Genomic DNA, 12,620 nt, shown 5'->3' on the forward strand with positions numbered 1-12,620 from the left:
TATACAGGTATTCTGTAGGCCTACTGTTTTATTTTATTATTATTTTTTATAGATATAATAAATTTTAGAAATATTAGGTATTGCACAGGTCTAATGTTTTGTAAAAGTTATATCACTTTTATGCCTATAAGAGTAATCCGAATGTATAACATTAAATGTGTACTGTTAAGTAAATGTAAATGCATTTCAAATTGTGATGTGTTTGTTAATAAGTTTTTTTTTAAGTTAAGTAACTTCTTTTATTAGATTTTTGTAATCGGTTTCTTCAGGTTTTGTAAATGTCTATGTCCTCAAGTCAAGTAGATGCGCGGATAGAACACCACCACCTCGTCCCCTTTACAATACAATACTTTATTTTATATGAACGTTTTTTTCTATTTGTTGTGTACCTTTTGAGAGGGTGAACGAGAGTTATGAATGTATTTTTATAATCCTAAGATAATCACTGATGAAATTTTCTACATTATGTAATTTGTTTCGAATATTAAAAACACAACATTTTGCATTACTGTCAGAACATACTGGGTATTCCCGTTGCTACTGACTACGAAGGTTATAAACAAACAAGTCTTTACCACAAACAACGAATTCAATGTTATATTTTAATCGAATTAGTGCATTTAGATATACATAATCAAATAGTATTTCGCATCTCTAGTTCTTGTTATTGTTTTAAATGTATAATTTAATAGTCACATGTATGTAACCATTGCGAATAGTCCATCCTCACTCTATACAAGATATACCTTATGACAGGTAAGTGAATACAGTTAAGGTTGGATTCTATCAATATATATATATATATATATATATATATATATATATATATATATATATATATATATATATATATATATATATATATATATATATATATATATATATATCTATATATTTATATATATATATATATATATATATATATATATATATTATATATATATATATATATATATATATATATATATATATATATATATATATATATATATATATATATATATATATTTATTTATTTATATAATTTTATATATATATATATATATATATATATATATATATATATATATATATATATATATATATATATATATATATATATATATATATATATATATATAAGTGTGTTTTTGCTGTATTTTATACTTTTATATAATTTTATTTAATTTATTCTTAAAGTATAAATAATCCTGTGAATGACGTCACTTTTTATATTTAACGGCTTTGGACTTGTGTGATGTCACGTGGAGCTATAGAACAGGATTTAGCTAAGTGGTGTCGCATTTACGCATTAAAAAAAAGTGGGGTCATCCATAAATGACGTCACGCTTTTATGACGATTTTTACCTCCCCCCTCCCCTCCGTAACACGTCGTCACAAAAAAGCCAGACACCCCCCCCCCCTAAAGATGTCACACCTTAGCCTACAACCCCCCTCAACATTGCAGTTGATTTTTTTTAAACATCGATAATTTTCCAAAATCTTGTCTGAAATATGTCAAAATAGAGTATTTTAATCAATTCCTATTATAATTTATTGAAACTGTTTTCTAAAACGCTGAATAATGTCTAAAATTCGTTTTCTAACATTTCTTATCTATAAAGTAAAAGTGTGACGTCGCACCATCTGAACCCCCACTCCCCCTAATCACACATCGTCACAAAATTACCGACCCCCCTCCCCTTACGAGTGTGACGTCATTTATGAACGACCCCTTTAGCTTTTTTCTCATGTTTACACATAAAAACAAGAATACCTTAACGTGAACAGTATATAAAATGTCTAGTTATTACTTTTTAAAGACATGGCTGTTAAAAACTATTATTGCTATTGGTATGATGTCCGATGAGGGGTAGGCTAAAATGTCATGCGGAAATCGTTTCAAAAATAATTTCATTTATGGACGAAACATAATAAATTTTTCACATCAGGAATATAATTCTTTTTTTTTTTTTTTGAGACTTATTGCTTGAAATGAGAAAATAAAAAAAATAAAAAATTGGGATATTTTGCTCCCTGATAAGCTTTGTTTTTGTTTCATCTTTTATTTTCATGTATCTAATTTTTATAAAATTAATATTTCAACGAAACATAATCTAATATGTTAAGTAATAAACATAAGAATCAAATATATTTTAATATTGTAATACTTAATTTATTTTTTTTTAAAACGCAGGTAGATTTTATTTTATTGGCAACAGAACACAAATAAGTAAAAGCAACTCTATAAAATGGTGAAGTCTAGCCTAGCATGTGGACTCCTGTCATGCTTGGGCCAAAGCTGGAAGGAGGATCCTTTTAAAGATTTTGTTGTGATAGTTGAAGACACAGACTTTCACTGTCACAGGTTTATATTAAGTGCCTGCTCCAGTTTTTTTAAATGTATGTTCCAAAGTGATCTGAGAGAGAAACAAGATGGCTGTACGACCCTACAGGACATGAGCAGTGAAACTTTTGATGTTATAATCAACGCGATTTACAGTGGAGTTGATGGCTTGACTGAAGATAATGTGATTGATGTCTGGCATGCTACTCACATGTTGGATATACCTTTCCTTGTGCAGGAGTGTGAAGAATTTGCATGCCAGATCATGTCACTTAATAACTATATTGCTTTGTTCGAAACGGCAAAACTTTTAGATTCAAAATCTGTTACAAATTTTGCAATTAATTTCATTAAAGCCAATTATGAGCATTTTGTAGAAACTGAAACGTTTCTAAATGTTTCTTTTAACCTAATCCTCTCTTTGATTAAAAATGATAACCTAAAAGTAACATCCGAAAACTGTGTGTTGGAATCGATTCTAACGTGGATTAATTTTGACAAAAAAAACATTCAAAAACTGAATCAAATAAAGAATGAGCTCAAAGATGATCACAGTGAGGAAAGTTCGAGAGGGGGAATAACTTCGGATGACTTTTCTACTCTAGAGCAGCAAATTAGATATGTGGATGCGAAATGTGCAACTCCAAATGTAAATATCAATAGTGGGTGTTTAAAACATGTTAAAGAATCAAAACTACCTTTGGGAAATAGGAAAAGAGATCGATTTCTAAGAAAAGAAACAAAAGAGGAAGAAAAGAAACACCAGCTTGTGAAGCTTTTGTCAGCTGCTAGGACTACATTGGCGACACGAGATTACTTAGACAAATTGATGGAACATCCGTTGATTCTATCATGTCCTGAAGCATTCAAGATTATTCATGACTCGCTGATGTGCATTTGGAACTCTTCAGCTACTAACACACTCAGTGACTACAGACTCAGTAGTTCTTTTAGAAGTGTCATGGCATTTGTATCTAACAACCAAGTGAAACTGTTTTCATTTAATGATGAAAATATATACTCTCTTGATAATATTAATAACCATCCAATAGATACTTCGTGTGAAATTTCAAGTATAAATTCAGCTATTTTCTACTTTTACTTAGAGAAAAAAGAATGTTCAGGTTTTGGTCATTCCTGGTCTTTACAACCCCAGGGGCACATATTAGCAAAACTGGAAGACCATCTACATTCACCAAAAATAATTTTTAAGAAAGACAAAGATCTATATAATAATTTGTTGGTACCTTTTCATAACTCCGTCTTTTTGTTGGTATATTCAGAATATAATATTCCAAATATAGACCCATCATGTCAACTAGTTACTCTAAAACTATCTAAAGAACCGAAACGAACCGTTGTCTATGAAGACAATATTATAATTGTTTACCGTTCTTTAGAAGTTGATTGTTACAATATCACTACTAAACGCTTTGAGCCATACTCGTTTGAAGGCTTAAGTGACAATTTTATTTCGTTCTTCAAAGGAAAAGATCTTTTTATCCTCCAGGCAAACGGTGTCTTAAGAAAAGTTGGGAAAGACATTAGGTCAAAAATTGAGCTTAAAGTCATCACAAAACTTTGGGATGGAAATATTTCACTTACTGGCGCTGCTTACTTTAGAAAAAATCTAGTTCTTTTTTCTAAACAAGAAACTAAAATTTGTATCTCACAGTTGACTGGGTTGTTTGAAAATATCCGGGTGATAACATTAGCAAGTGACACAAACTTGACCCCAACGATCGTACCAGTGTCTTGGCTTAAAACCGCATAGCTTAGTTGTTATTTTAAGGAACTATAGTGACTTCTTACAAACTTATGTATACGTTACTTATTTGATTTATTAAGCTATTCAAATATAGTAAAAAAATTTGTTTTTAATTTATTTAATCGAGTTATTACAGTTGCGACTACGTTAGAGCAAAGTGATTATCATTAGCACAAGCTTCCGCCCTTATATCTAAAAGAACTATTGTTTATATCACTATTTTATTTTTATTTTATGTATTAGCTAGTAAATTGGATTGTGCCGGTTGATTGACTTACATTCAGTTACTCTCTTATTTGCTATCTTTTATGTACTGATTTATTTGTATAAACGTATTGAAACAATTTTTTAAAAAGACTTCATTAATCAGAGTAACATAAGATTAATACAGTCATATAATTCTCTTGATTTTTAGTTAACTGTAAAGTATAAAGGTCGCCATAAATTTGTTACGGTACTCAAGTAATCGTGTTTACACACACACACAGACACACAGACACACAGACACACAGACACACAGACATACGGACAAGATTGCAAAATTATGTTTTTCCGTATCAGTGAGGTGTAAAACGTCGAGATTTGTAAAAATCTCGATTTTTTTTTTTTGCACGATTACAATACTTTCTCTATACTACGTATATACGAGAAAGTAAAAAGTACTTGAATTAGATTTACCATTCGCGGATGCGACAAAAACTTGATGTTTGGTAAGTAGGTAGCTATGGTACCGTAAGCACCTGAAAAAAATATCAGATCCTCAGAATTATAATATTAAGAGGATGAAAATGGACATCATATGTAGCTAAATTGTATTAATTAAATGGACGTAACTGCGACAACACATTTAAGTAGAGGTATTATATAGATAATATAGTGACCCACACTTTTCTTTATAGTTATTGAAATTGTAGTGTATTATTTTATATTTAAAGAAATTATTTTTTCCCTTTTTTTTAGTGCTTTATTACATAGAAGCTTGTTATTAAAACGTTTTTCATATATTTTTTACAAGCTTATATTTAACTTACGTCCTCTCTTTGTCTTTCTTTCGTTATAGATCTATCACTTCTAACTGGCCGATTTGTTTATATAAACTGTAAACATAAAATAAACTATATTATGCCTCAAATCAAAATATAAAGCTTCTAAGAGAAATGTCTGCTTGTTGTATAAGTAACAACTGTCAATTATAAAACTACTCATTTAATATTAAGTATATGTGGCTTTCTGTGATATTTGGGTCGTTATGTTTAGAACTCTGGTTCTTAATCTTTTTGGATGTACTGAACCCCACTAGTTTCATTAGCGCATAATTACTAACAGAAAATCAAATTCAGAGTACGCGCAAACCTGTTTCACAGAACGTAATTAAATAATCGTACTCAAAAAAGTCGATATTTTTTAAATTGGTATTGGAAAATCAATACAGTCTATGATGGGATAAATCTTGTGATGGTTGTGAAGGAAACATGTTTAGGAATATTATAGTTTCATGGTATCCAATATTCATAGCAATCATATAATAATAGAGTTTTTGGCTTAATTATGTTACCTAACTTAAATGCAAACAATAAAACAAAAAAATAATGCAAACACAAACATGTACGCAAACGTAAACACAAATATAAAAATAAAAACGCATATTTAATAGGAAACATAAGCACTAACATAAACGCAAACATAAACGCTAACATAAAACGCAAACATAAATGCAATTATAAAAACAAACTTCAAGGAAAACATTAACATGATTATAAATGCAAACGCAAACATAAACTAGATCACACAAACAAACATAAACATAAACGTAACATAACACAAACACAAACTTAAACTCAAGCACAGGCATAAACGTATTCGCAAATGTAAACGCAAACATAAAAAACATAAACACAAACTTAAACTCAAGTGTAAATACAAACAGCGCAAACAATAATGTAACGGCAAACAAATACTCGATCGTAAACACAAACTTTAAAGCAAATATAAACGCAAACAATAATGCAAATGGAAATATAAACGCAGACATAAAAGCAAACAACACAAACACAAATAAAAACGCAATCATAAACGCACATATAATGCAAACATTAACACTAATGTAAACACAAACTTAAACGCAAACATAAATGCAAAGAAAAACACAAAAAGAAACATAAACGTAATATTAGAGAACTTTTAGGAGCGGCTATCAACTGTCAGTGATTAAAAATAATAATTAATAAACAGTACATTACTTGTTTTTAATAAAATAAATATAGTATTAAAAATACCTTTTTTTTACTACAAAGTAATTTAACAATCCATGCAAGTTAGACAATTTTTTCCAACATGAAAAGAAACAAAAGGAAGCTTTTTTTATTAAAAAAAATTTTTGTGAAAGGTAACATATTTAGTTTGATTTTTTATTTGAACGTGACCTCAAATTAAAATTTTAGCTTGTAAAATGTTAATTTATTTTTAAAAATGATCTATTTAGAGTTTGTTTTCTAGACATCAAATCAGATTTTTAGTTTGGTTTTTATTCTTTGCATGTCTTCCCCCCGTCCGTGCGCACGCCTGGTACATAAACAGACATAGAATCCATTATATATATATATATATATATATATATATATATATACATATATATATATATATATATATATATATATATATATATATATATATATATATATATATATATATATATAAAGAGAGAGAGAGAGCGAAAAAGACAGTGATACCTGTGATACACTCACACGGCTTAGTGGCACCACTACTGATGCTGAATTAACTGCGCATTATATTTTTGCTATTGTTTTTTGTTGTTGAAATATTGATTAATGCCACGTATGGAATTCCATTCGTCAGTTTCTATATTTACATCCCGGTAGTGTAACAAGGAAACGTAGAAAGAAGTTACAGACGCTTAGAGGCATATTATATTTTTGTAGGAAAAACGTTATACGAGGTAAGAGTACTTTTATTATTTATTTACTACTAGCGTACCCGACCCCCGCGCGTTGCCGCGGGGATAGAAGAAAGTTTGACGAAATATATTAGGATTTCACCAACGCGTTATCAATTATAATTATATGATCTTAGGAGCGTGACATTCTTTTCTAAAAATGAGTTATTTAAATGTAAACAATGCCTGCGCTTGGATCATAAATATCAGGACACGGGTTTACCTACAATACCGCATGAAAACCTTGAGTGTACATTAATCACTCACCGAAATAATATGGTAACACACTTCAGTGACCGCCTCTATGTCAGAGCGTAGAGGGGCGCTCTCAGGGCCCCCACCCCCTGATTACACTATCGCATAGGCGCGGCGTACTACCCCTGGCTCCTTAAAACTAACAGGCGCCATCGTGCCAAATAGCATCCTGTTAATAATGATGCAGATTTCGTCATTTGCTAAAGTGACACAAATGAATAGGATTTTTTTCTTTAACATGTAAAAAAATTATTTGACGTGTTTTAAATATCATTGTGACTGATGCAATATGCTATCGTTACTAATGGTCTATTATTAGATGCTCGATCTCAATTTCTGACTGGATTGTCTAATAATAGATGCTTGTTGCATCATTCGCAAAGTGACGAAACTCTACAGTAGGCTCCTCATATTCAAAAAGTTATTTTTTCATCTTTCGCAAGGTGACGAAACTGTAAAGAAGGATTTCCTCGCGTTACAAAGTTATTTTTAGAAGCCTGTTGTAGTTTTACCGCTGAATATAATAGTACCTCTTACTTGCTATGCAGGACGCTCGATTAATGGATGCCAAGTGCCAACATCGTCGCTCTAAACCTCTGGGCGCCAAACCGTGTATTGACGAAAGTTGTACCCTATATGGCGCCGCTCATAAGAAACTTTAGTTTTCTTTTTCGCAGAAAAATTCTCGGGAGTATTCTCATCTACTCCCTTAAGTTTCATGGCACTCGGATGAACCGCATCCGAGTTTTATTTTTTATATACCGTGTAAAGAGAAAAAAAATCGCCCCCCTCCCGGAGGGCGCCGCCCTTGCAATATTAAACAATATTTTTTTTTTTGCAGAACCATACTATTGAGTTATCTAATCATCTCCCCAAAGTTTCACGGTACACGGATGATCGGTGTGAAACCGAAATAGACTTTTATTTTTATAAACCGTATATAGAGAAAAATCGCAGCCTCCCATGGCGCCGCCCTTGCGAAATTAAAAATGATTTTTTTACAGAACCCTTCGTAGAGTTTTATAATGAACTCCCCAAAGTTTCATGCCTATCGGATGAACGGTGTCACTGCAATTCACTTTTATTATTTTTATATACCGTATATAGAGAAAAATCGCACCCACCTGTGGCGCCGCCCTTGCGAAAATAAAAATGATTGTTTTACACAACCCTTACCTGGGGTGTTCTAATCAACTTCCCAAAGTTTGATGGCGATCGGATGAAAGGTGTAAAACCGGAATAGACTTTTATTTTTATATACCGTATATATAGAAAATCGGCCCCTCCCGTGGCGCCGCCCTTGCGAAATTAAAAATTATTTTTTTACAGAACCCTTCCCTAGAATGGTATAATGAACTCCCCAAAGTCTCATGGCTATCGGATGAACGATGCCAAACCAAAATCGACTTTTATTTTTATATACGGTATATAGAGAAAAACAAATCGCGCCCTGCAGGGGCGCCACCCCTGCGAATTTGACATTTTTTTTTTCGCAGAAACCTCCCCAGGAATATTCTCAACAACTTCCCAAAGTGTCACGGCGATGTGATGAGAGGTGTAGTAATGCATAAAGGACAAACAAACACACAGACACACAGACATACATTGCTTTTTATATATATAGACTAGCGTACCCGACCCCCGCGCCTTGCCGCGGGGATAGAAGAAAGTTTGACGAAATATATTAGAAGGATTTCACCAACGCGTTATCAATTATATGTTCTAAAGGGCGTGACCTTCTTTTCCAAAAATGAGTTATTTAAATGTAAACATTGCCTGCGCTTGGATCATAAATATACGGACACGATTTTACCTACACTACATTAATCACTCACCGAAATAATATGGTAGAACACACTTCGGTGAACGCCCCACTGTCAGAGACGTAGAGGGGCGCTCTCAGGGCCCCCACCCCCGATTACACTACCGCATAGGCGCGGCGTACGACCCCTGGCTCCTTAAAACTAACAGGCGCCATCGTGCCAAATAGCAACCTGTTAATAATGATGTAGATTTCGTCATTCGCTAAAGTGACACAAATGAACAAGATTTTTTTCTTTAACATGAAAATAAAGTATTTGGCGTGTTTTAAACATCAGTGTGACTGATGCAATATGCGTTATTGATGGTCTATTATTAGATGCTCGATCTCAATTTCTCACTGGATTGTCTAATAATAGATGCTTATTGCATCATTCGCAAAGTGACGAAACTCTACAGTAGGCTCCTCATATTCCAAAAGTTATTCTTTCATCTTTGGCAAGGTGACGAAACTGTACAGAAGGATTTCCTCGCGTTACAAAGTTATTTTTAGAAGCGTGTTGTAGTTTTACCGCTGAATATAGTAGTACCCCTTACTCGCTTTGCAGGACGCTCGATTAACGGATGCCAAGTGCCAACATCGTCGCTCTAAAACTCTGGGCGCCAAACCGTGTATTGACGAAAGTTGTACCCTATATGGCGCCGCCCATAAGAAACTTTAGTTTTCTTTTTCGCAGAAATATTCTCGGGAGTATTCTCATCTACTCCCTAAAGTTTCATGGCACTCGGATGAACCGCATCCGAGTTTTATTTTTTATATACCGTGTAAAGAGAAAAAAAATCGCTCCCCCCCGGTGGTGCGCCGCCCTTGCAATATTAAACAATATTTTTTGCAGAACCCTACCATTGAGTGATCTAATCATCTCCCCAAAGTTTCATGGTACACGGATGAACGGTGTGAAAACGAAATTTTATAAACCGTATATAGAGAAAAATCGCAGCCGCCCGTGGCGCCGCCCTTGCGAAATTAAAAATGATTTTTTACAGAAGCCTTCCCTGGAGTTTTATAATGAACTCCCCAAAGTCTCATGCCTATCGGATAAACGGTGTCACTGCAATTCACTTTTATTATTTTTATATACCGTAAATAGAGAAAAATCGGACCCTCCCGTGGCGCCGCCCTTGCGAAATTAAAAATTATTTTTTCGCAGAACCCTTCCCTAGAGTAGTATAATGAACTCCCCAAAGTCTTATTGCTATCGGATGAACGAAGCCAAACCAAAATAGACTTTTATTTTTATATACCGTATATAGAGAAAAATCGGACACTCCCGTGGCGCCGCCCTTACGAAATTAAAAATGATTTTTTACAGAACAGAGTTTTATAATGAACTCCCTAAAGTTTCATGCCTATCGGATGACCGGTGTCACTGCAATTCACTTTTATTATTTTTATATACCGTATATAGAGAAAAATCGGACCCTCCCGTGGCGCCGCCCTTGCGAAATTAAAAAATATTTTTTCACAGAACCCTTCCCTAGAGTGGCGCCACCCCTGGGAATTTGAAATTTTTTTTTTCGCAGAAACCTCCTCAGGAATATTCTCAACAACTTCCCAAAGTTTCACGGCGATGTGATAAGAGGTGTGGTAATGCATAAAAGACACACACACAGACAGACAGACACACACACATACATTGCTTTTTATACATATAGATTATTGATATGCTTAAAAGTTTTAAGAATGGATTTTCTTGTGATGGGTTATCTAACATTTTTGGTCTATTTAAAGACTATTATTATTGATGTCGTTTTCAGATAAAAAGTTAAAAACCAAAAGATTACTCTTTTAATTAAAACTTGTGCATACCTTTATACATATCTGTACACGGGTGATTGTTTGACTTTATATACCAAATAGATAAACTTGATTTGTAATGTAGAGAACAGCTTAATAACATTTGTCTTTTATAAATACTTTATTAAAATATAGGTGTACTTGCTGTTTAACTAATTTAATAGAATCTAAAAAGTTGCTTTGTTCAATTAAATATAAAATATAGTTAAAAAAACAAGCTACGTTTCCAAGAAAATATTGTGGGGGTTTTTAAGTTATACTACATCGGGAATATTTGTTTGAAAGACCATTGGGACGATTATAATTGACGTTTATATTTTCCATGACATGAAGTGGAGCATTCATTTAACATACATACTAGTATGTAATACAGTTATTTTATTAGTATTCTTTTCAAAAATTGAACTGTATTCATATGCGAGGAAGCTAATATATTGCACAATTTTGAAAAGGCCTTAATTAACAAAGCTCCAAAGGGTATGAGACAAGAACGGAAATTCCAATTTACTGTTAGTGTAGTGTAAACAAAAGTGAACAAATATAACGGTGATAGGACTAATGATCTCAGGAAAAAAATATCTTCTGACAAATGATTTAAAAGACGAATAATGTCACGGACAAAAGGTATCAGAACAAATTTTATCCTGGACAGAGGATCTCAGACAAAATATTTAAAATAGGAAACAAAAACGAGTTATGTTGAACAGTTTTAGAAAAAAGAACCAAAACGTTAATCTACGTATTACACACCTAAGTTTTGGTTTACTGAGTATGATGGGCACCTTATTCAAATCAGGGAAAGTAAATTCGGTAAGGTAATTTTCTAGCCTCCATATGCTAAGATCATAGAAACAGAAAAATTCTACCTCAACAGCGCTACAAATACCCATGTAAAAGATCAAGCGATATTTTTTATCGAAGCATTTTATAATTGTAGAAAAAGTAAAAATCTGTTTCTAAAGATTGTCTAACTGAAACTATACTTTAATTTCGAAAACTTCAAGGAGATATATTAACACTAATTAGCTCTAAATGCATGTATATTTTCATTTTTTTGCATTTAAATATAGTTATAAAATATTAGTAAGAACTAAGTGTTAAAATTAAAGTCTAAAAAAAAGTTCGTTTTATATAAACAAAACTAGACTACTAGTTATCCTTGGATAACCATGGGTTTTGGGTGTTATCAATAAAGGACGTCACGTTTATTTGACGACTTTTATATTTCCCCTCCCCTTCCTACTGTCAGACATCGTCATAAAAAAACCAGACGCCACATTAAAAAAACGTCACACACAAGACAACTTGTTTTTGTCTTTAAAAACAAACATCGATTTCGACTGAGCGTGGGTCTAATCACACTATCCATTTTGCTTTAACAATACGTCTGTTTGCTATTTTAGCTTTATAAAGCGTTAAACTTTTGAATTGGCAAGATGGTCTTCCATGGAAGCCGCCTTGTTTGTTTTGAAAAAAAGATTAATTAATCTAGTGTCGTTAATATAAATAAAGTTATTGTTCTGAAGTTTTATAATTAAAGTAGTGTTTCTTCCAAAGAATATACCAATAAATTAATTATTCTTTCAATAAATTAATGTTTAACAGTTTAGTAAAAAAAGATTATTTTCTACATAAATACGTATTTTACAGCTCTACACATATTGCAGATTCACTCCTGTAACCAAACAGACAAACAAAA

The 12,620-nt window shown here is 32.4% G+C and overlaps 1 protein-coding gene across 1 annotated transcript; it reads left to right on the top strand.

Annotated features, from left to right (window-relative positions):
- The first annotated feature begins 557 nt into the window (after window positions 1-557).
- Window positions 558-4,100, top strand: LOC131951037 (uncharacterized). The gene is made up of 2 exons (XM_059313305.1): window positions 558-756; window positions 2,177-4,100. The coding sequence occupies exon 2, from the start codon at window positions 2,232-2,234 to the stop codon at window positions 4,098-4,100; it is 1,869 nt and encodes a 622-aa protein (XP_059169288.1). The 5' UTR covers window positions 558-756; window positions 2,177-2,231.
- The last annotated feature ends 8,520 nt before the right edge of the window (window positions 4,101-12,620 follow it).

Source organism: Physella acuta, unplaced genomic scaffold, assembly GCF_028476545.2.
Source record: "Physella acuta isolate Inbredline_101_S28 unplaced genomic scaffold, ASM2847654v3 ptg000064l, whole genome shotgun sequence".
Classification (NCBI taxonomy): Eukaryota; Metazoa; Mollusca; class Gastropoda; family Physidae; genus Physella; species Physella acuta.

Coding starts and splice junctions, on each gene's coding strand:
- LOC131951037 (XM_059313305.1), top strand. CDS start 2,232: ATGGTGAAGTCTAGCCTAGCATGTGGACTCCTGTCATGCTTGGGCCAA.